The 24441-nt window shown below is 35.5% G+C and overlaps 3 protein-coding genes across 4 annotated transcripts; all 3 read right to left on the reverse strand.

The window, feature by feature from the left end:
- Nucleotides 1-81: 81 nt before the first annotated feature.
- Nucleotides 82-6485, reverse strand: sqstm1 (sequestosome 1). 2 transcript variants are annotated; one of them, XM_074647603.1, is made up of 8 exons: nucleotides 6093-6485; nucleotides 3048-3143; nucleotides 2388-2668; nucleotides 1958-2114; nucleotides 1670-1738; nucleotides 1146-1345; nucleotides 752-941; nucleotides 82-640 (listed from the first exon to the last, which is right to left on the reverse strand). In XM_074647603.1, exons 1-8 carry the CDS (start codon nucleotides 6253-6255, stop codon nucleotides 477-479), a joined length of 1320 nt encoding a protein of 439 aa, XP_074503704.1. In that variant the 5' UTR covers nucleotides 6256-6485; the 3' UTR covers nucleotides 82-476. The 2 variants fall into 2 exon arrangements, with proteins under 2 accessions (XP_074503704.1, XP_074503705.1); XM_074647604.1 differs by lacking the exon at nucleotides 6093-6485 and adding an exon at nucleotides 4047-4104.
- Nucleotides 6486-9816: 3331 nt separating this feature from the next.
- On the reverse strand, nucleotides 9817-14560 carry rnf4 (ring finger protein 4). Its single transcript, XM_074649478.1, has 8 exons — nucleotides 14339-14560; nucleotides 12476-12506; nucleotides 12128-12368; nucleotides 11531-11613; nucleotides 11293-11305; nucleotides 11089-11212; nucleotides 10308-10359; nucleotides 9817-10223 (listed from the first exon to the last, which is right to left on the reverse strand). The coding sequence occupies exons 2-8, from the start codon at nucleotides 12485-12487 to the stop codon at nucleotides 10074-10076; spliced, it is 675 nt and encodes a 224-aa protein (XP_074505579.1). The 5' UTR covers nucleotides 12488-12506; nucleotides 14339-14560; the 3' UTR covers nucleotides 9817-10073.
- Nucleotides 14561-16922: 2362 nt separating this feature from the next.
- On the reverse strand, nucleotides 16923-23142 carry selenot2 (selenoprotein T, 2). The gene is made up of 6 exons (XM_074647607.1): nucleotides 22889-23142; nucleotides 18700-18810; nucleotides 18494-18620; nucleotides 18322-18409; nucleotides 17510-17645; nucleotides 16923-17382 (listed from the first exon to the last, which is right to left on the reverse strand). Exons 1-5 carry the CDS (start codon nucleotides 23107-23109, stop codon nucleotides 17524-17526), a joined length of 669 nt encoding a protein of 222 aa, XP_074503708.1. The 5' UTR covers nucleotides 23110-23142; the 3' UTR covers nucleotides 16923-17382; nucleotides 17510-17523.
- Between the last annotated feature and the right edge of the window lie 1299 nt (nucleotides 23143-24441).

Raw genomic sequence — 24441 nt, forward strand, 5'->3', positions numbered from 1 at the left:
CTCTTTATACCGCAGGATACATTTTGTATATATTTGTACTGTAAATGTATATTGATATATTTTTTGACTCTTGACCACAGATTAAGTTCTTCATGTGTTTTATTGTTGAGATTAACACAGAACAGCAACATTAAAATAATAAAGCAGTAGAAAGAGTTAATCAATGAGACAACGTATTTATCGATGAGTTTAAGTATTGATTAGTCATAAGAACAGTACTCATAAAGTCAGACTACAGGAAATAACAGGAAAACAATGTTGGAAAGTTAAAATAATAAAGCAGTAGAAAGAGTTAATCAATGAGACAATGTATTGATTGATGAGTTAAAGTATTGATTAATCATAAGAACAGTACTTATAAAGTCAGATTAAAGGAAACAACAGGAACATCTGACTGTGGTAAGAATCATCTCCTGGTTAGATGTGATTGGTTTAGTGTAGCTGATGATGTCAGCGGTGACATCACGGTGACATCATCAGGGCTTGTTTGGGCGTGGCTGTTTGGCGTACTGGATGGCGTCGAGCGCAGCGCCGATGTCGAAGTTTTTGGCCTGAAGGAGACGAGTCAACCAGCCGCCTTCATCGGTGAAACCCATGGACAGCATGAGGGACAGCGACTCCACCAGGCGAGGGTCCGCCTCTGTGGGGGAGGGCAGGAAGGAGAGGGGAGAGGTCAGAGGTCAGAGGTCAGAGGTCAGCAGGGACATCGGACAAGAATTCACAGAACAGGGATAGGGGGATGTGGTCTTACCCTCAGGCAGGTGAGGGTACAGCGCCGCCTCCCTCAGACCTGTTGGACCCTGCTGTCCCAGCGGGGGACCCTGGTCCTGGTCCTGGTCTTGGTCCTGGTCCTGGGGCTGGAGGGACTGCAGCTCTCCGGTGGAGGGGTCCACCTCTTTGGGGTTCAGGTGAGTCCACTCCTCTTCAGAGTCTCTGCGCACCTGAAGAGCACAGACAGGGTCAGGTTTACTGGTCACAGTGGTTGGACTGGTCTGAGATTTAGACCACACTCATGTGGGGTCAGTAGACAGGAAGTGATGTCATACATGTGCTGCCAGAATGTTCTGTTCTGCTTTGAGTCAACTTTATTCGTCACATTACTAGTGAACACACTACAGGAGTTATGATGATGATGAAGAACTGACCTCTGACACGTCACTGTTGGCCCCGCCCTCGCTACTTGCCACACTCGCATCTGCTTCCACCACCCCCCCACTCTGAGGTGGAGGAGTCCCACTCTGAGGGGGAGGAGTCCCACTCTGAGGGGGAGGGACCACACTCTGAGGGGGAGGAGTCACTTTCGACCTCTGGCCCTCGTGCTCCACGTCGATGTCCACGTCGATACCTGCACACACACACATGACATTACTTCCTGTTTAAACTTCACTCATCCTCAGCTGCAAACAGAACCTCTTTTATCTGCACTCTCAGGGGTTAGGGGTTGCCAGAATGTGGTGATATGAGTATGAGACAAAATTTGCGTGTGGATGTCCGCAGGCTGGGACTCTTATCACGCATGAGAAATTTGGAGAAGACTGGTTAATGTAGGACGAAGTTACAACTTCCTGTTTTTTGGCGAAAGACACTTTTTCCACCGCCACGCCACGGCAACATAGTTCCATAATAACTCAAGCTTCTAACAACGGTTCATCACAGTGTCATCACTCACCCAGTGGGCTCAACATGGCCGCCACGCCCTCCCCTATGTTCTTCAGGAAGTCCACATTGGCCTGTGAGGCTGTGCACAGAGGTCAGAGGTCACTGATGATGTCATTAAAGCTACAGTTGTTAACTTTTATAAAAATAACATATATCCTGTAGTACACACACAAACATATACTGTGATGATGTCATTAATGAGTAGAGGTCACTGATGATGTCATTACTGACAGAACGCTCAGTTGTCAATTTATTGATCATTAATTAGATTATCAGCAGTTTATCAACAAACACTGACCAGAGGGAGCGCTGCAGTCAGCAGCAGGTCTGGAGGGTCCTGGCTGGTCCTGATCCTGGTCCTGGTCCTGTTCCTGGTCCTGAGCATGGGTCTGGTTCTGGTTCTGGTTCCCCATGCAGTGTCTCATCCTTTTCATCCACTTCCCTTGAGGAAACCACTACAGACAGACAGACAGACAGGAACAGTTCACCAAAACATCCTGGCAGTCATAGGGCATTGCTAAGTAAACAACTCCTGACAGTCACAGAGCAGGGCTAAATAAATAACTTTTTGTGCCTGCTATAATATATATTATTCATATTTTTAATATTAATAATTCTAATATTGGTGTCAAGGCTGCTGTTATTTAAACAGTGACCTCACTACAGTGATGTCACACAGAGGACAGAGTGACATCACCGTAGCGACCCCTTCCCATGATGCCGCTCACCTGCAGCGGGTGCCAGATGGGCAGCAGAGCGTGCTCGGTGTGCGTCCCTCGAGCCTGGCAGGTGGAGCACAGGTCGTAGTTGGGACACACCGAACACTTGAAGCGAGTTCCCACCACGGGACCCTCGCAGCCGTCACAGGTGACGTCGCGGTGCAGTGGGGGCGGGACCGGGTGAGGTGGCGCGCCCTGAGGAGCTCCGGCTGGAGGAGGAGGAGGACGGTGGCCGAAGGCGAAGGGAGGGAAGGCGTGAATAGGGAAGTCTCGACGGTTCTCCTTCTTCTCTGAAAGAGTTCAATCAAACTTTATTAGAAACAAACAAACAGTTTTTATTGTATTATTATTATTATTATTATAATTAACACAAACACATGAACATATTAATACACAGTTTAGAACGTACGTATGATATTTGGTTTATTTTTTGGAGGACGATGGATATATATAGATATAGATATGTAACCCTAATCTTAAGAGGGTCAAAGTTCAAGGAGCAATGTCATTAGGAAGTAGTATATCCTAGTAGTACGCGTACTGTACATACATACTTGCGTACGTACTTTGTAAGGGCCGCTGCAGTACGTACTAAAAGTCTGTGTCACTTCCTCTCTAACACTGTTCCAAAATAAGAGCTGGTCTTCAGGTGAGATCGTGTGCTTGTACCTTTGATGTAGAGGCGGAAAGTGGCATCCTTCATACAGGCCAGACCCATCATCAGCTCATCATCAGAGGAAAACGCCACCAGGTCCTCATCTTCATCTGAAATATACATCATCATCATCAGTTAATGATATAATGACATCCTATGACCCCAGGTTACATCACTGATTTATAATTATAATATTTACCTCTGTAGTACATGTTGATGTTCCTCAGGTTATTTATATGATTATATATGTTTAATAATGATAATATTTACCTCTGTAGTACATGTTGATGTTCCTCAGGTTATTTATATGATTATATATGTTTAATAATGATAATATTTACCTCTGTAGTACATGTTGATGTTCTTCAGGTTATTTATATTTATATATATTTAATAATGATGTTTACCTCTGTAGTACATGTTGATGTTCTTCAGGTTGTTTATATTTATATATAATAATAATAATAATAATAATAATAATAATAATAATAATAATAATAATAATACCTCTGTAGTACATGTTGATGTTCTTCAGGTTGTTTATATTTATATATAATAATAATAATAATAATAATAATAATAATAATAATACCTCTGTAGTACATGTTGATGTTCTTCAGGTTGTTTATATTTATATAATAATAATAATAATAATAATAATATTACCTCTGTAGTACATGTTGATGTTCTTCAGGTTGTTTATATTTATATAATAATAATAATAATAATAATAATAATAATATTACCTCTGTAGTACATGTTGATGTTCTTCAGGTTGTTTATATATATAATAATAATAATAATAATAATAATAATAATGACAATATTACCTCTGTAGTACATGTTGATGTTCTTCAGGTTGTTTATATTTATATATAATAATAATAATAATAATAATAATAATAATATTACCTCTGTAGTACATGTTGATGTTCTTCAGGTTGTTTATATTTATATAATAATAATAATAATAATAATAATAATAATAATAATGATAATAATAATAATATTACCTCGGTAGTACATGTTGATGTTCTTCAGGTTGTTTATATTTATATATAATAATAATAATAATAATAATAATAATAATAATAATAATATGACCTCTGTAGTACATGTTGATGTTCTTCAGGTTGTTTATATTTATATATAATAATAATAATAATAATAATAATAATAATAATAATAATAATAATAATAATACCTCTGTAGTACATGTTGATGTTCTTCAGGTTGTTTATATTTATATATAATAATAATAATAATAATAATAATAATAATAATAATAATAATAATACCTCTGTAGTACATGTTGATGTTCTTCAGGTTGTTTATATTTATATAATAATAATAATAATAATAATAATATTACCTCTGTAGTACATGTTGATGTTCTTCAGGTTGTTTATATTTATATAATAATAATAATAATAATAATAATAATAATGACAATATTACCTCTGTAGTACATGTTGATGTTCTTCAGGTTATTTATATTTATATATATTTAATAATGATGTTTACCTCTGTAGTACATGTTGATGTTCTTCAGGTTGTTTATATTTATATATAATAATAATAATAATAATAATAATAATAATATTACCTCTGTAGTACATGTTGATGTTCTTCAGGTTGTTTATATTTATATAATAATAATAATAATAATAATAATAATAATGATAATAATAATAATATTACCTCTGTAGTACATGTTGATGTTCTTCAGGTTGTTTATATTTATATATAATAATAATAATAATAATAATAATAATAATAATAATAATAATATGACCTCTGTAGTACATGTTGATGTTCTTCAGGTTGTTTATATTTATATATATAATAATAATAATAATAATAATAATAATAATAATAATATGACCTCTGTAGTACATGTTGATGTTCTTCAGGTTGTTTATATATATAATAATAATAATAATAATAATAATATTACCTCTGTAGTACATGTTGATGTTCTTCAGGTTGTTTATATTTATATATAATAATAATAATAATAATAATAATAATAATAATAATAATAATAATAATATTACCTCTGTAGTACATGTTGATGTTCTTCAGGTTGTTTATATATATATAATAATAATAATAATAATAATAATAATAATAATAATAATATTACCTCTGTAGTACATGTTGATGTTCTTCAGGTTGTTTATATATATAATAATAATAATAATAATAATAATAATAATAATAATAATATTACCTCTGTAGTACATGTTGATGTTCTTCAGGTTGTTTATATTTATAATAATAATAATAATAATAATAATAATAATAATATTACCTCTGTAGTACATGTTGATGTTCTTCAGGTTGTTTATATTTATATATAATATAATAATAATAATAATAATAATAATAATAGTATTACCTCTGTAGTACATGTTGATGTTCTTGAGGTTGTTTATATATATAATAATAATAATAATATTACCTCTGTAGTACATGTTGATGTTCTTCAGGTTGTTTATATATATAATAATAATAATAATAATAATAATAATAATAATAATATTACCTCTGTAGTACATGTTGATGTTCTTCAGGTTGTTTATATATATAATAATAATAATAATAATAATAATATTACCTCTGTAGTACATGTTGATGTTCTTCAGGTTGTTTATATATATAATAATAATAATAATAATAATAATATTACCTCTGTAGTACATGTTGATGTTCTTCAGGTTGTTTATATATATAATAATAATAATAATAATAATAATAATAATAATAATAATAATATTACCTCTGTAGTACATGTTGATGTTCTTCAGGTTGTTTATATTTATATATAATAATAATAATAATAATAATAATAATAATAATAATAATATTACCTCGGTAGTACATGTTGATGTTCTTCAGGTTGTTTATATATATAATAATAATAATAATAATAATAATAATAATAATAATAATATTACCTCTGTAGTACATGTTGATGTTCTTCAGGTTGTTTATATTTATATATAATATAATAATAATAATAATAATAATAATAATAATAATAATAATAATATTACCTCGGTAGTACATGTTGATGTTCTTCAGGTTGTTGAACACGCTCATGGTCTTGGTGCTCAGGTACTCGTAGGAGCAGGAGACCTCCTGGTCCACCGCGAACCTGCGGACCTCCTTCACCGTCTCCTCTTTACCCAACAGGTAGGCCTTCACCGTCACCGACATCCTGCTGTTACCGGACACACTGCGGTCTTTAACACGGTACACAGATAAACCAGACTCCGGAGAGAGAACACGAACCTTCAGAACCTTCAGACTCCTCAGACTCTGAAGTAAAGTCAGTACCTCTGTGACGCAGCTTTAAATCCTCCAGAACCAGACCAGACCTCCTCTGTTTACTTCCGCGTTACACGTCACCGTCATCACGAGAAGTAAACATTGACGCGGCCTCCCATTGGTCCGCTGGCGGAGCCCGGATCAGCTGACCAATGAGAGGCCGAGGAATGACTTAGTACTTCCCAATGAGGGGATTTCCCCTGAGTCACCTGACCAATCAGGTTTAGCCAGTTTAAAGATCACATTAAAGAAAGTTCAAGAAGAACACAAAGCTGTGTCATCGTTATGAAAGACATAATATTATATAATTATCATGCGTAAAAACAGACATTTAATTAAGTAAAATTACTTCATCAGACTTTTAAATATATAATTCATACGACACCTTCTCACACAAAAATGTATCTTATACTGTAAATGTTCTTAATGTATATGTTCTTAATATGCCCTTGTACAAAGTATTTCCTTTTATAATTGTAATATATATATATAACGTCATATAACTTATTATTTTAATGGAGCTTCCCAGCAAAAAGCATTTCACACGATTGTACCTGTATAACCGGCGTGACAATAAACATCTTGAATCTTGAATCTTGATTTAACTCATGTTGTTGTCTCATACATTAGAGTTTAAAGGTCCCATATCGTGCTCATTTTCAGGTTCATACTTGTATTTTGAGTTTCTACCACAACATGTTTACATGTTTTAATGTTAAAAAAATAAATTATTTTCCTCATACTGTCTGCCTGAATATACCTGTATTTATCCTCTGTCTGAAACGCTCCGTTTTAGTGCATTTCAACGGAATTGCGTTGCTAGGCAACAGTTTGGGTCCATGTTTACTTCCTGTCAGCTGATGTTATTTACATACACTACAACAGGAAATAAACTGGGACACATTTAGAATGTTTATGTTTAAAACTGTGTAATGGTCTAAATATTGTTTATTTTTGACATCACAAATGGACAGAAATCCTAACGGCTTGTTTCAAACGCGCAATTTCTAAAAACGAGTTGTGTGTATTTCTCTGTATATTGAGCGTTTTGATAGTTAAACAGTATTTATAAAGCACTTAAACCTGCTTTATAATATAAAATATATGAAAATCTCACTTTTTACAATATTGGACCTTTAATAAACAAAATACAATAAATCACGTTACTGGATAAATATGTAGAACTAATTGGATTATGTTCTTCATTAATTGATTTAGTCAATAAAATGTCACAAACAGGATTTGATATTAGAACCAGCCATCCGCAGGTTAATTGTTGGCCAGTGGCGGGTAAAATCGTCAGGAAATGGGAATCAAGTATCGCTTCCCGTTGAGAACCGGTTCCTAGTTGTCTGATTTATCGATGCTTTCCGACAGTTATGTATTATAACAGAGTATAACGGAGCTGCTATAACGTTAACGGATGTTTCATTGACTTAAATTATATATATTATATTATACAAACATTAGTCAGTATGAATATTGGACCAAGGTCAGTTCTAACGTTATCAGGATGTGTTCAAATGTAATCTTGTAAAATTTTGTTTTTGGGGAGAAACTTGAATAAATCCAGTTATTTGAAGGAGATAGATTTTTTTTTTTAAAGATTCTGAGTGGTAGACAAAAAAACAAACTTACCTGTAAGTTAATTACCAAATAGTTGTTAATTCATTTTCTGTTGAATTAATGAATCAATTAAAAGACTCTAGAATAGATGATAAATATTAAAATGACATAAAAACAAATGAGAAGTTATTTAAAAGAACACCGTTTCTACGGTGACGTGTTCCAGATAAATATCAGAAAATAAAATCAAAATGTAATAAAGATTTAAACTGAATGTTAATTTGTGATTTCTGGTCAAACTGTGTGGTGATATTTAAAATCATCTTTCACAAATAAAATATTTTATTTCAACTGTTTATGCATTTATTGTGATATTTTGCCGCAGTTATTTTATATACATATATAGAACCTTTTCTTAATAAATCTTTATTTTCACCTACATCACTTAACATGTGCTGCATTACGCTGATGCAATAGATGTGGCATAATAAATATCAAGTTCATGAATATTCTAGATGAATCTTTTTGTAATTCCCCTGTGCTGATCTGAACTTTATGCAGAGTGCATTAACAAGAGTTTTTGTTTATTCTTTTTTAGTATGTATGAGCTCATCCCGTGTGATTGTGTCATCAGCCAATCAGCAGCAGACTTTGTTTCAGGTGACCGTGACTCATCAGTCTTGTGACTCCTGTGAGCAGTCTGTCTGAAGTGACTCAGAGTCACAAGATCTGTAGTTCTATTATCTGATAACAAACCTACAGCAGACTCTGACGTCCCAGAATGCATCACTCTGTCACTAACAGAGGCTGGACAACAAAAGAAAACAAGACAGTCATCTCTGCTTCACCATGTGACTGAACACTTCTACTCTATTTACTATCCTTCAGTATACCTTTACAGTACATTACTAGAGTATTTCCATTTCCTGTTACTTTATACTTCTACTCCTGCTATCCACTATTTCAGAGTACTTTTTACTGCACTTTTTATCTGACAGCTAAAGCTACTTTACAGATTCATATTATTAATACATGTACCACTGTATACTACTAGATACTGTTGTATACTACTACATACTGGTGTATACTTCTACATACTATTGTATTCTTCTGTATACTATAGTATTCTTCTATATACTGTCGTATAATCCTATATACTGTTGTATACTACTACATATTGGTGTATACTTCTATATACTATTGTATTCTTCTATATACTATTGTATTCTTCTATATTTTGTTGTATACTTTTATATACTATTGTATACTACTATATACTGTTGTCTATTACTATATATTGTTGTATACTACTACAGACTGGTGTATACTTCTATATACTGTTGTATACTACTACATACTGGTGTATACTTCTATATACTGTTGTGTATTACTCTATAGTATTGTATACTTCTATATACTGTTGTCTATTACTATATATTGTTGTATACTACTACATACTGGTGTATACTTCTACAGACTGTTGTGTATTACTATATAGTATTGTATACTTATTTATACTGTTACATTCTTCTATTTACTGTTGTATACTACTATATACTTCTATAAACCGTTGTCTACTACTACTATATACTGTTGTATACTTCTATATACTATTGTATACTACTATTTACAACTATATACAGTTGTATACTACTTCAATATGTCAATCAAATATAATATTTAATCGTGATTATTCACATTATTGTCCATACTAAATCAATAGTGTTACCTGAGTGTTACCTGTGTTTCCTGAGTGTTACCTGAGTGTTACCTGTGTTTTACCAAGGGTAACCAGATGAGAATAGGGGACATACAATACCTGTGTATTACCTGAGTAACTGATTTCAGTTTCAAACAGAATCAACTGAAAACAAAGAAACTTCACAGAATTTAATAGAATTTATTCCTACTTTAACACATTTTATCCGTCACAATAGAAAATAAACAGAGCCCAGAGACGAAGAAAAAACGTAATAATAAACTGAGAATATCAAATATATATCAATAATACATATCAATCAATAATGAATCAATAATCGATCGTTACCAGTCTTTAATTAAAACGCAGCTCACAAAGTCTTTTGTTTCTGATAGATCTGATGACGTCACTGATCCAACGGTACCTCAGGTGTGTGATGATGTCAGATGTAGAGGGGGTGGTACTGGCGGTGGGTCAGTCTCTTCCTGCAGGTAGGACAGGTGTGTGATGATGTCAGAGCATCTCTCAGACACTGGCTGCAGAACACGTGACCACATTTAGTGGAAACGACCAATCGGCCGCTCTCTACGATCTGTGAAGAAAACAACAACCGGCCAATCAGAACGCATCATTCTACCTGCTGTCCAGGTGTGCAACAGGTGTGCTTGAGTCTCACCTCAGAGTATGAGTCCAGACAGACGGGACAGCTGATCGTCCCCGGAGTCGACCTGTAACACACAGAGAGATTCTACTGTGTTCTAGTGGTGGGATCAGTCTACGACCTGGCTGTGATTTAAAGATGATGTTACCTGGGATCAGTCTATTACCTGGCTGTGATTTAAAGATGATGCTAGTAGGGATCAGTCTATTACCTGGCTGTGATTTAAATATAATGTTAGCGGGGATCAGTCTATTACCTGGCTGTGATTTATAGATAATGTTAGCTGGGATCAGTCTATTACCTGGCTGTGATTTAAATATAATGTTAGCTGGGATCAGTCTATTACCTGGATGTGATTTAAATATAATGTTAGCTGGGATCAGTCTATTACCTGGCTGTGATTTAAAGATGATGCTAGTAGGGATCAGTCTATTACCTGGCTGTGATTTAAATATAATGTTAGCAGGGATCAGTCTATTACCTGGCTGTGATTTAAATATAATGTTAGCTGGGATCAGTCTATTACCTGGCTGTGATTTAAAGATGATGCTAGTAGGGATCAGTCTATTACCTGGCTGTGATATAAAGATAATGTTAGCAGGGATCAGTCTATTACCTGGCTGTGATTTAATGATTACTTTAGCCTGGATCAGTCTATTACCTGGCTGTGATTTAAAGATGATGCTAGTAGGGATCAGTCTATTACCTGGCTGTGATATAAAGATAATGTTAGCTGGGATCAGTCTATTACCTGGTTGTCATTTTTAGATAATGTTAGCAGGGATCAGTCTATTACCTGGAGAAGCTGGGGTTCTGTACAGAGGACATTATTGCAGTGTTGACGACAGGGGGCGCGTCCTCGTCTTCATCACTGCTGACGACGTAACTCTCACCTGTGGGGACTCTCCTGTTCTGAGGGCCTGATGGAAGACACCCAGAGAAATGTTGGACTGTTCCTTTAATGAAACTTTGTCAACATGACGACTGAAAGACGTCTTACCTTCGTCCACCAGCTGGATCGTCACGGCAGCAGAAGAAGAAACAAAAACAACAGAAGAAGAACAGTTACATTTGATCAGTTTCTCTTCAACGACCAAACTCTCTGAAACACTGAACACACCAACGATTAAAGTCCAGGTGTAGCGGAAATAAATGTGTTCCGAGTTTAATTAATAGTACTGTGTATTACTGTGTATTATGTGTATTAGATGCAGTACTGTGTAGTACTGTATTGTTACCAGTACTGAGTCGTTGTTCGTCAGGTCGACCACAGCAGCAGCTTCTGATCCCTCACAGGTCAGATCCACCACCTCCTCTACACCTGAACACAGATCAGTTATTGATTATTGATCACAGGTCAGATCCACCACCTCCTCTACACCTGAACACAGATCAGTTATTGATTATTGATCACAGGTCAGATCCACCACCTCCTCTACACCTGAACACAGATCAGTTATTGATTATTGATCACAGGTCAGATCCACCACCTCCTCTACACCTGAACACAGATCAGTTATTGATTATTGATCACAGGTCAGATCCACCACCTCCTCTACACCTGAACACAGATCAGTTATTGATTATTGATCACAGGTCAGATCCACCACCTCCTCTACACCTGAACACAGATCAGTTATTGATTATTGATCACAGGTCAGATCCACCACCTCCTCTACACCTGAACACAGATCAGTTATTGATTATTGATCACAGGTCAGATCCACCACCTCCTCTACACCTGAACACAGATCAGTTATTGATTATTGATCCGGAATGCTTATTGGTTGACTGATAGTAATCTATAACAGAGGAGAGTATTGATCTGTACTGACTGTCCTCGGTATTGTCCATCACGTCGATGGTCTCTGTGGGGGGTGCAGGGTCGACATCAGACGTCGCGCTAACGTTAGCCGTCCTGTTAGCTGCTCTGTTAGCGTTAGCCGGCGGCCTCCTAGCGTTAGCCGGCGGCCTCCTAGCACTGGCCGACGGCCTCCTAGCGCTGGCCCCTCTGCTGGTCTTGGTGCTGGGTCTGGAGACCAGAGGACTTCCTGTGGTCCTCCTCTTCCTCTGAGCCTGACCACACACACATCACAACACACACTCATTACATCACAGCGGTGATGACATCATCGTGATGATGAATCGTGATGAAACATGAGGAGAAGAAGAAGAAGACGTACAGCGCTGCTCATATCAGAGACCCTGAAGACGCTGCAGAGGAAACACAGACGGAAAGACATTAGACTGAGTTACGTTATTATTCATTCATTATTAATACAGAATACAACCAACTAACACATTATGATGTTATTACAGACTAAACTTTACTGATCCCCAGCAGTATATAGAGTAGTTAAAGGGGAGCGGCGAGCTCGTGGCGGCCACAGAGCTCCACCTTCACCAGCTCAGGGCACAACACCAACTTTTAACAGTGGTTGCCAGGCAACCAGGTATCAGCTTTGGGTTAGAACCAGTATGGAACCAGCATAGAACCAGCATGGAACCAGCATGGAGCCAGTATAGAACCAGTATGGAACCAGTAAAGAGTCAGTAAAGAACCAGTTTGGAACCAGTATGGAATCAGTATAGAACCAGTATAGTACCAGTATAGAACCAGTATGGAACCAGTACGGAACCAGCAAGAAAAGAGCAAGTATGGAACCTGTAAAGAACCAGTAAAGAACCAGTATGGAACCTGTAAAGAACCAGTATGGAACCTGTAAAGAACCAGTAAAGAACCAGTATGGAACCTGTAAAGAACCAGTATGGAACCAGTATAGAACCAGTATGGAACCAGTATAGAACCAGTATGGAACCAGTATGGAACCAGTATAGAACCAGTATAGAACCAGTATGGCTGTTCGTTGGATGAAAGCAGTTCTCACATCGACCTTGATATCAGATTAATACCGATATATGATACAAATATCAGACTGGTAACAGGAAAACAACTGTTTATTTCTGTGTTTTATACATTTTGTGTCCTATTAGCTGATGGATCAATAAAGTATCGATCACAATAGTCCTGTTTTATATCGATGACCAAGGCCTCACACATGCGGAAATCACCAATTAATTAAAAACCAGTTGAACCAGCCAGGTGTGTTCACTCAGGCCGTAGCCAGGTGTTGTGTTCACTCAGGCCGTAGCCAGGTGTTGTGTTCACTCAGGCCGTAGCCAGGTGTTGTGTTCACTCAGGCCGTAGCCAGGTGTTGTGTTCACTCAGGCCGTAGCCAGGTGTTGTGTTCACTCAGGCCGTAGCCAGGTGTTGTGTTCACTCAGGCCGTAGCCAGGTGTTGTGATCTCTCAGGCCGTAGCCAGGTGTTGTGTTCTCTCAGGCTGTAGCCAGGTGTTGTGTTCACTCAGGCCGTAGCCAGGTGTTGTGATCTCTCAGGCTGTAGCCAGGTGTTGTGATCACTCAGGCTGTAGCCAGGTGTTGTGTTCACTCAGGCTGTAGCCAGGTGTTGTGATCACTCAGGCTGTAGCCAGGTGTTGTGTTCTCTCAGGCTGTAGCCAGGTGTTGTGTTCACTCAGGCTGTAGCCAGGTGTTGTGATCACTCAGGCTGTAGCCAGGTGTTGTGTTCACTCAGGCTGTAGCCAGGTGTTGTGATCACTCAGGCTGTAGCCAGGTGTTGTGATCACTCAGGCTGTAGCCAGGTGTTGTGTTCACTCAGGCTGTAGCCAGGTGTTGTGATCACTCAGGCTGTAGCCAGGTGTTGTGTTCACTCAGGCTGTAGCCAGGTGTTGTGTTCTCTCAGGCCGTAGCCAGGTGTTGTGATCACTCAGGCTGTAGCCAGGTGTTGTGATCTCTCAGGCTGTAGCCAGGTGTTGTGTTCAAATCTGTTACCTTTCGAAACGTGATTCTTTCTGGTGTTCAACGTTCATTTAATGAGTTTAAATATAAATAAACATTAAGTTAGAGGCGACAGATTGATGTCAAAGGAAACGTTACACTCTGTTAAGGTTCAAAGCTTCAAAGGGAAACAGATTGTGTTGTCAGTTAGCATAGTTAGCATTCCAGTCAGCTAGCTGTGTTCACTCACCAGTTAGTGTGTTTCCTCTCCTGTTGTTAGCTGTTAGCAGTTAGCTTCTGTAGTAGAAGTTCAGCAGCATTAACGTTCACAAACTGAAACATTAGATAATAAACTGACTGATTTATCAGCGCTGAACAGCTGATGCTGACGTTAGCTCCAGGTTAGCATGTAGCGCCTGTTTGAACCATGGAGGTCTGAGCTGTCTGCTTCTGCTGCTTCTTCTTCTTCTTCTGTACCGGAAACTGTTCAGCAGAGTTAGAGACTCACTTCCGCCTCCCGCTGTCCGCTCGTGAAATGTCTGAAAAAAAGATCTGAAAAATGTCAAAAAAAAAATCAGAGAAAATGTCCGAAACAAAGGGTCTGAAAAAATGTCTGAAAAAAATATTTGAAAAAAGTCTGAAAAAAATATTTGAAAAATGTCCGCTAAAAAAAAGTCTGAAAAAAAAAATTAAAATAATGTCAGAAAAAAAAGTCTGAAAAATGTCTGAAAAAAGAGTCTGAAAAAAAAGATCGAAAAAAAATCCGAAAAAAAAGTCGGTAAAAAAAGATCTGAAAAATATCCGAAAAAAAGATCTGAAAAATGTCTGAAAAAAAAGTTTGAAAAAAAAGATCTGAAAAATGGCAGACAAAAAAAGTCTGAAAAAAGTTCTGAAAAATGTCCGAAAAAAAAATCTAAAAAATGTCCGAAAAAAAAGTCTGAAAAAAAAAATCTAAAGAAATGTCAGAAAAAAAAGATCTAAAAAAAAGTCAGAAAAAAAAGTCTGAAAAATTTCTGGAAAAAAAGTCTGAAAAAATAGATCGAAAAAAAATCCGAAAAAAAGTCGGTAAAAAAAGATCTGAAAAATGTCTGAAAAAAAAGTCTGAAAAAAAAGATCTGAAAAATGTCTGAAAAAAAGGTCAGACTTCCAGAGGTCGGACGCCCAGAGGTCGGATTTCCAGAGGTCGGACTTCCAGAGGTTGGACGCCCAGAGAACAGGCCTGAGTGAGCGGAGTTTACCCGGAGACAGAGCTCCTCAGCTGGGTGAAAGCCCCTGTCTCTACCCCAGTCTGAGTCCATGGAGGATCACAGATGACAGTCAGGTGAGATCACTCGTCATCGCCACTTCACCTGAAAACTTTTTCATCTCAATGTTTCTGTCTCAGAGCCTGAAATCTAAAGATCACAGTTTATATTTAATTTCATTCACCTTCTTTCAGCTCTTCCATTTTAGCTTCTTTCAGTATTTTAACACTTTCATATGTTTTAGCGACCGTTTTGCGTTTCGGAGTCCTGAGCTGTGTTTAAATAAAAGTCTCTCTTCAGGCTGAACTCGACAGGAAACAGGAAGAGGAACTAAACTCTTCTGACTCCCAGCTGGATTACAACACCATCCAGTCCGGTTTCCATGGCAACACTGATGATCACCTGCAGTGGCTCTGTGAGATGATCTCAGGTAAGCGAGTGCGGATGCTGTGATGTTGATAGAAACGTTCCAACACACACACACAGGATCAGAGATCAGTCAGAGATACCGGGTACCTGAAGCCCCAGTCAGAGATAGCGGGTAAATAATATAGAGAACTATTGATGTAAACATTATACTGATAAATAATACTGAACACAGACCAGGTTAGGTCCGCAGCATCAGTTACCATGGCTATCTAACTAGGTTAAAGGAGAGTCTCCTTCGTTGCGTGAACAACTTTAGGCTCAAAATACCTCGTTAGACCACTAATATCACTTTGTAGTACACCCCTCTGGTAATCTGACTTCGTAATACGCCCCTCAGGTAAACACTGGTGCGTTCCCGGGTAAAAACTAGAGTAGAAACGGATAAAAACTTGAACGTAGATGACGGGTGAATCCTGAACACTTGTGTTTAGTTTCTATATTTTCTGTTTCAGGTGTTCTGCAGTCGCTGCTTGTCTCACTTTGTCGCTCTACTTCAGATTCATGACTTCAAAGTGCTGCTGACTGAAGACCAGACGACAGACAGGTTACCTGTCTCAGACCAGGTGTTATAAACAACTCTGTACTGTAATGTAATAATGATACAATAAAAACGTGATGTTATCAGAAAATAAAAAGAGTTTGTACTTTATGATCAATAAAAACCTGATTAGACTTTCTGATCGGTAACTCATGTAAGTCATGAGAAGAATTCAGTGAACATCTGATGAAGATATAATTACAGTCATAAGTTCTGATGAAGTTCTGATGAAATCTGTGGATCACCAGACGAACAGAGATTCTGTTTCTGAAACATTTTACAACTCAACTTTCACCATCATATTGTGTTGGAGACTAAAATCTGCAAACCAGGAAACATAAAACGAAATATTAATATGCACCGTCCCTGTCAAATAAAGTAAGAAACTAAAAACTGAACTGACGTGATATACCAACGTGACTAGCAACAACGTGACTAGCAACAACATTACTACCAACATTGTGACTAGCAACAACGTGACTAGCAACAACAACGTGACTAGCAACAGCATTACTACCAACATTGTGACTAGCAACAATGTGACATACAACGTGACTAGCAACAGCAATGAGATTAGCAACTACGTGACGAACCACAACTATTTATAATTTAAAGTCAGGAACTGAAACTTCTGAGTTTATTTCTTGTTTCAGACATTTTACAATGATGATGACATAACTGACAGTGAAGATGATCATTTGTTACATTAACCAGATTTTAATGATTCATTACATTTCTGTTTCCTGTCTGCTACTTCCTGTACAGACAGAGGCTAAGTAGCATGGAGCTAACAGTTGTACCGTAGTTTTAGTCTGAACAAACTAAATAAATAAAAACAAACTGAACTAACAGAAAACAGTCAAGTCCAGTAGAGTCGCCAGTCTGGAGTGCAGCTGACTCCACCTGTGCTGATATTGCATTATGGGTACTGTAGTGCTGAGCTGTGACCCGGCGTACAGGGAACGCTCGTTTTGTGGCGGGGGACATCCGGCTGGGCCCCGCAGAGTCTGCTTTAAGGCCGAACCTTCATGAACGCCAGCGGCTGAACGTACCACTGAGCCAGGACACCTGAACGCAGCACAGCTGAGGAGAAACACACAGGTGAGAGAGTGACAAGTGAGAGTTACGTCTCAACCACTTTGTATTTATATTTATTTATCTAATCTAGCCAGGTTCACCTGTGTGTGTGTGTGTGTGTGTGTGTGTTCACCTGTGTGTGCAGCTCTAAGTGGAGGAGAAGCCCATGGAATCCACCTGGTTCATCTTCAGGTGGTTGTCGAGGATCTGGAAGATCTCCTGGATGTTCGGGACGTAACCCGACTGAAGCTTCGACCACACAGGGACGTCTGTGAGAGGGGACAGGAAACACTGTTACACCGGGAAGTACCAGTCAGAGAGAGGGGACAGGAAACACCGTTACACCGGGAAGTACCAGTCAGAGAGGGGACAGGAAACACTGTTACACCGGGAAGTACCAGTCAGAGAGAGGGGACAGGAAACACCGTTACACCGGGAAGTACCAGTCAGAGAGAGGGGACAGGAAACACCGTTACACCGGGAAGTACCAGTCAGAGAGGGGACAGGAAACACTGTTACACCGGGAAGTACCAGTCAGAGAGGGGACAGGAAACACTGTTACACCGGGAAGTACCAGTCAGAAAGAGGGGACAGGAAACACCGTTACACCGGGAAGTACCAGTCAGAGAGGGGACAGGAAACACTGTTACACCGGGAAGTACCAGTCAGAAAGAGGGGACAGGAAACACCGTTACACCGGGAAGTACCAGTCAGAGAGGGGACAGGAAACACCGTTACACCGGGAAGTACCAGTCAGAGAGGGGACAGGAAACACTGTTACACCGGGAAGTACCAGTCAGAGAGGGGACAGGAAACACTGTTACACCGGGAAGTACCAGTCAGAAAGAGGGGACAGGAAACACCGTTTTCTACCTCGTCCTGTCCTCCTCCAATCAGAACTAAACGTTCACAATGAGGTCATGTTTTGGACCAATGAGAACTCACCATTCAGAATGACCTCAAAGGCTCCCGTAGACAGGAAGTGAGTCTCCATCATGTTACAGAGGAAGAAGGCCATCAGACAGGAGAAGATCTGACAAACAACAACAACAGTGACGGGGTTAAAACTGTTACTGTGGTAACCATCTGAAGCATCTGTTGCCATGGTAACAGGTACCTTGTTGTCCTGACTCCAGGTCCAGGCTCTGGGAGTGTCGAGGCCGAGGAGGGTGAAGGGATTCTGACCGCAGACGATCAGCAGGATGGAGAGGAGCTTCAGGTAGGATACCAGGTTACCAACAATCCTGAGAAGAGATATCAGGTTACCAACACACCTCAGAGCTCACCTGTTGAAGGGGGTAGTTTAGTGATGTCAGAGCTCACCTGTTGAAGGGGGTTGGGGGGTAGTTTTCTCCCTCGATGCGGATGTCCGGGTACAGCTGGCTGATGGCTCTGGAGTACTCCTGGAACACTTTACTGTAACCTCAGGAGATACTGAAAACACACAGAGAGGATACACCTGTCAGGTATGTGACTGGCAAAGGTCCAAAAAGCAGGAAAATCTACCGAGCGTCTGCATCCTCCCACGCACTAAATACAAACACGCCCTGATCATATACATGATTATATATGACCAAATACACATACTACTGTAATACAATAGAACTACTGTGTATCTACTGCATAAATACTGTAGAACTGCTGTATATCTACTGTAGAACTACAGTATATCTACTGTAGAACTACAGTATATCTACTATATATCTACTGTATATTTACTATATAATTACTATATAAATACTGTATATCTACTATATATCTACTGTATATCTACTGTATATCTACTATATATCTACTGTATATCTACTATATAATTACTGTATATCTACTATATAATTACTATATATCTACTATATATCTACTGTATATCTACTATATAATTACTATATATCTACTATATATCTACTGTATATCTACTATATAATTACTATATATCTACTATATAATTACTGTATATCTACTATATAATTACTATATATCTACTATATATCTACTGTATATCTACTATATAATTACTATATATCTACTGTGTATCTACTATATAAATACTGTATATCTACTATATAATTACTATATATCTACTGTATATCTACTATATAAATACTGTATATCTACTATATATCTACTGTATATCTACTATATAAATACTGTAGATCTACTATATATCTACTATATATCTACTGTATATCTACTATATAAATACTGTATATCTACTATATATCTACTGTATATCTACTCTATAAATACTGTAGATCTACTATATATCTACTGTATATCTACTATATAAATACTGTAGATCTACTATATATCTACTGTATATCTACTATATATCTACTATATAAATACTATATATCTACTATATAATTACTATATATCTACTATATAAATACTGTAGATCTACTATATATCTACTATATAAATACTGTATATCTATATATCTACTATATAAATACTGTATATCTACTATATAAATACTATATATCTACTATATAAATACTGTATATCTACTATATAAATACTGTATATCTACTATATATCTACTGTATATCTACTATATAAATACTATATATCTACTATATAAATACTATATATCTACTATATAAATACTGTATATCTACTATATATCTACTGTATATCTACTATATATCTACTGTATATCTACTATATATCTACTGTATATCTACTATATATCTACTATATATCTACTGTATATCTACTATATAAATACTATATATCTACTATATATCTACTGTATATCTACTATATAAATACTATATATCTATTATATAAATACTGTATATCTACTATATATCTACTGTATATCTACTATATATCTACTGTATATCTACTGTATATCTACTATATAAATACTATATATCTACTATATAAATACTATATATCTACTGTATATCTACTATATATCTACTATATAATTACTATATATCTACTGTAGATCTACTATATATCTACTGTATATCTACTATATATCTACTATATAAATACTGTATATCTACTGTTTATCTACTATATATCTACTGTATATCTACTATATAAATACTATATATCTACTATATAAATACTATATATCTACTATATATCTACTGTATATCTACTATATAAATACTATATATCTACTATATAAATACTATATATCTACTATATATCTACTGTAGATCTGCTATATAAATACTGTTTATTTACTGTTTATCTACTATATATCTACTATATATCTACTATATATCTACTGTATATCTACTATATAAATACTATATAAATACTATATATCTACTATATAAATACTGTATATCTACTATATAAATACTGTACATCTACTATATATCTACTATATATCTACTGTATATCTACTATATATCTACTATATATCTACTGTATATTTACTATATAAATACTATATATCTACTATATAATTACTATATATCTACTGTAGATCTACTATATATCTACTGTATATCTACTATATATCTACTATATAAATACTGTATATCTACTATATAAATACTATATATCTACTATATATCTACTGTATATCTACTATATATCTACTATATAAATACTATATATCTACTATATAAATACTGTATATCTACTGTTTATCTACAATATATCTACTGTATATCTACTATATAAATACTATATATCTACTATATAAGTACTATATATCTACTATATATCTACTGTAGATCTGCTATATAAATACTGTTTATTTACTGTTTATCTACTATATATCTACTGTAGATCTGCTATATAAATACTGTTTATTTACTGTTTATCTACTATATATCTACTATATATCTACTATATATCTACTGTATATCTACTATATAAATACTATATATCTACTATATAAATACTATATATCTACTATATAAATACTGTATATCTACTATATATCTACTATATATCTACTGTATATCTACTATATAAATACTATATATCTACTGTATATCTACTATATATCTACTATATATCTACTGTATATCTACTATATATCTACTATATAATTACTATATATCTACTATATATCTACTGTATATCTACTATATAAATACTGTATATCTACTGTTTATCTACTATATATCTACTGTATATCTACTATATAAATACTATATATCTACTATATATCTACTATATATCTACTATATATCTACTGTATATCTACTATATAAATACTATATATCTACTATATAAATACTATATATCTACTATATATCTACTGTAGATCTGCTATATAAATACTGTTTATTTACTGTTTATCTACTATATATCTACTGTATAAATACTATATATCTACTATATAAATACTGTATATTTACTATATATCTACTGTATATCTACTATATAAATACTATATATCTACTATATAAATACTGTATATTTACTATATAAATACTGTATATCTACTGTATATCTACTATATAAATACTATATATCTACTATATAAATACTGTATATTTACTATATATCTACTGTATATCTACTATATAAATACTATATATCTACTATATAAATACTATATATTTACTATATATCTACTGTAATCTACTATATATCTACTGTATATCTACTATATAAATACTGTATATCTACTATATATCTACTATATATCTACTGTATATCTACTATATAAATACTATATATCTACTATATAAATACTATATATCTACTGTATATCTACTATATAAATACTATATATCTACTATATAAATACTATATATCTACTATATATCTACTGTAGATCTGCTATATAAATACTGTTTATTTACTGTTTATCTACTATATATCTACTGTATATCTACTATATAAATACTATATATCTACTATATATCTACTATATATCTACTGTATATCTACTATATAAATACTATATATCTACTATATAAATACTATATATCTACTATATATCTACTGTAGATCTGCTATATAAATACTGTTTATTTACTGTTTATCTACTATATATCTACTGTATAAATACTATATATCTACTATATAAATACTGTATATTTACTATATATCTACTGTATATCTACTATATAAATACTATATATCTACTATATAAATACTGTATATTTACTATATAAATACTGTATATCTACTGTATATCTACTATATAAATACTATATATCTACTATATAAATACTGTATATTTACTATATATCTACTATATAAATACTGTATATCTACTATATAAATACTGTATATCTACTATATAAATACTGTATATCTACTATATAAATACTGTATATCTACTATATATCTACTGTATATCTACTATATATCTACTGTATATCTGCTATATAAATACTGTTTATTTACTGTTTATCTACTGTAGAACTAAATAAGCACATTAAACCGTCTGTTTGTTCGTGTTTAATGTTCAGTCAGAGACATGATAACAAACAGGGTTAATCGGGTTTAATGTCTCTAATCAGGAGATTATCTCCTGATGCTAGCTGTTAGCCTGTTAGCAGTTAGCCTCGGTGCTAGTACTCACCAGTACCGGAACCGGAGCGTGGGTCCGGTGTACATGGAGGGTTTGGGGGGTTTCCCGGGCTCTGTGTCCGGTAGGGTGTCCGGTGAGAGCTCCGGGCTGCCGGCCGCCTGTCCTCCGTGCTGCGGGCTGAAGGATGATCTGCCCTGGTAAACGTCCCGCACCGTGAGGGCCGTGAAGAGCAGCAGAGCGGCCAGCAGGCCGGCCTGACTGTACTCGGCCATGTCTCTCTGACTGACTGATCCGCGCGGAAACACCGTGATCCACGTCCGGTAGGACGCTTCACAATAAAAGAGCAGGGGAACACAGCGGTTTGGTCCAGTGTTGGAAAGAAACTAAATACATTTACTCAATAACTGTGTTTAAATACTGTTTAGAGGTTCTCGTGCTTTACATAAAATATTATTGTATATTAAACATTTCTACTTTTTACTGCACTACATTTATTATTTGTTAAGATAAGATCAGATATTCCTTTATTAGTCCCACAGAGGGGGGATTTGCAGTGTACAGCAGCAAAGGAGATAGTGCAGATTCAGATTTTACACATTAAACATGAGTTTATGATGCATTTTAATCTTAAAGGTCCCATATCAGCTCATTTTCAGGTTCATACTTGTATTTTGTGTTTCTACTAGAACATGTTTACATGCTGTAATGTTCAAAAAACACATTATTTTCCTCGTACTGTCTGCCTGAATATGCCTGTATTTACCCTCTGTCTGAACCGCTCCGTTTTAATGCATTTCAACAGAATTTCAACAGAATTAGGTTGCTAGGCAACAGCTCGGGTCCATGCTTACTTCCTGTCAGCTGATGACATTCACATACACTGCAACAGGAAACAAACTGGGACGCATTTAGAATGTTTATGTTTAAAACCGTGTAAAGGGTCTAAATATTGTATATTTGTGACATCACAAATGGACAGAAACCCTGACAGCTTGTTTCAAATGCAGAGTTTCTGAATACGGGCTGTGTGTATTTCCCTGTGGATTGAGTGTTTCGATACTTTCACAGTATTTATATAGGACTTAAGCCTGCTTTATAATAAAAAAACATGAAAATCTCACTTTTTTATAAGATGGGACCTTTAAACTGCCCAACAGTATAATTATTTAAAATCTTATGCTACAAGATTAAAAGGCTTTTACACATTTATGCATCATAATAATCAATAATATATGTTAGTCATTATGCCTTGTAACAAGTACTTTTAGTACTAAGTAAAACATTTACTTGTGATGGAGTATTTTTGTTGCTTTAATACTTTGACTGAATATTTCTACTTTTATTATATTTATATTTTTTAGGTTTTTTATTTGAATACCCTGAATCATTTAAGATCAAGTGTTGTCTTCATGTTCACCACACACTACTCCAATTTTGATGTTATAATGTTCTGTCTTAAGTATATTATATTAAATCATCACAATACTTTGTTGAACTTGCCTCTACACACACAATGGTGTTTCATTCTTTTATTGTGAAGGTATGGCCATGTTTCCGGTTTGATTCTGGTTCCGGGTGAACGTTTCCGGTAAATCTTCGTTTCT

The sequence above is a fragment of the Sebastes fasciatus genome, chromosome 10 (assembly GCF_043250625.1).
Source record: "Sebastes fasciatus isolate fSebFas1 chromosome 10, fSebFas1.pri, whole genome shotgun sequence".
NCBI lineage: Eukaryota > Metazoa > Chordata > Actinopteri > Perciformes > Sebastidae > Sebastes > Sebastes fasciatus.

Bases quoted from the DNA above. Each gene is read 5' to 3' on its own strand.
- sqstm1 (XM_074647603.1), bottom strand. From the start codon at position 6,255: ATGTCGGTGACGGTGAAGGCCTACCTGTTGGGTAAAGAGGAGACGGTG. The intron at 3,144-6,092 runs GTAATATTATTA...TGTATATTTCAG, and splicing joins CATCAACATGTACTACCGAG to ATGAAGATGAGGACCTGGTG. The intron at 2,115-2,387 runs GTGAGCGGCATC...GTCTGTCTGTAG, and splicing joins CCATCTGGCACCCGCTGCAG to TGGTTTCCTCAAGGGAAGTG.
- rnf4 (XM_074649478.1), bottom strand. The intron at 11,614-12,127 runs GTCAGTACAGAT...ATCTGTGTTCAG, and splicing joins GATGGACAATACCGAGGACA to GTGTAGAGGAGGTGGTGGAT. The intron at 10,360-11,088 runs GTAATAGACTGA...TGTGTGTTACAG, and splicing joins CAGAACCCCAGCTTCTCCAG to GTCGACTCCGGGGACGATCA.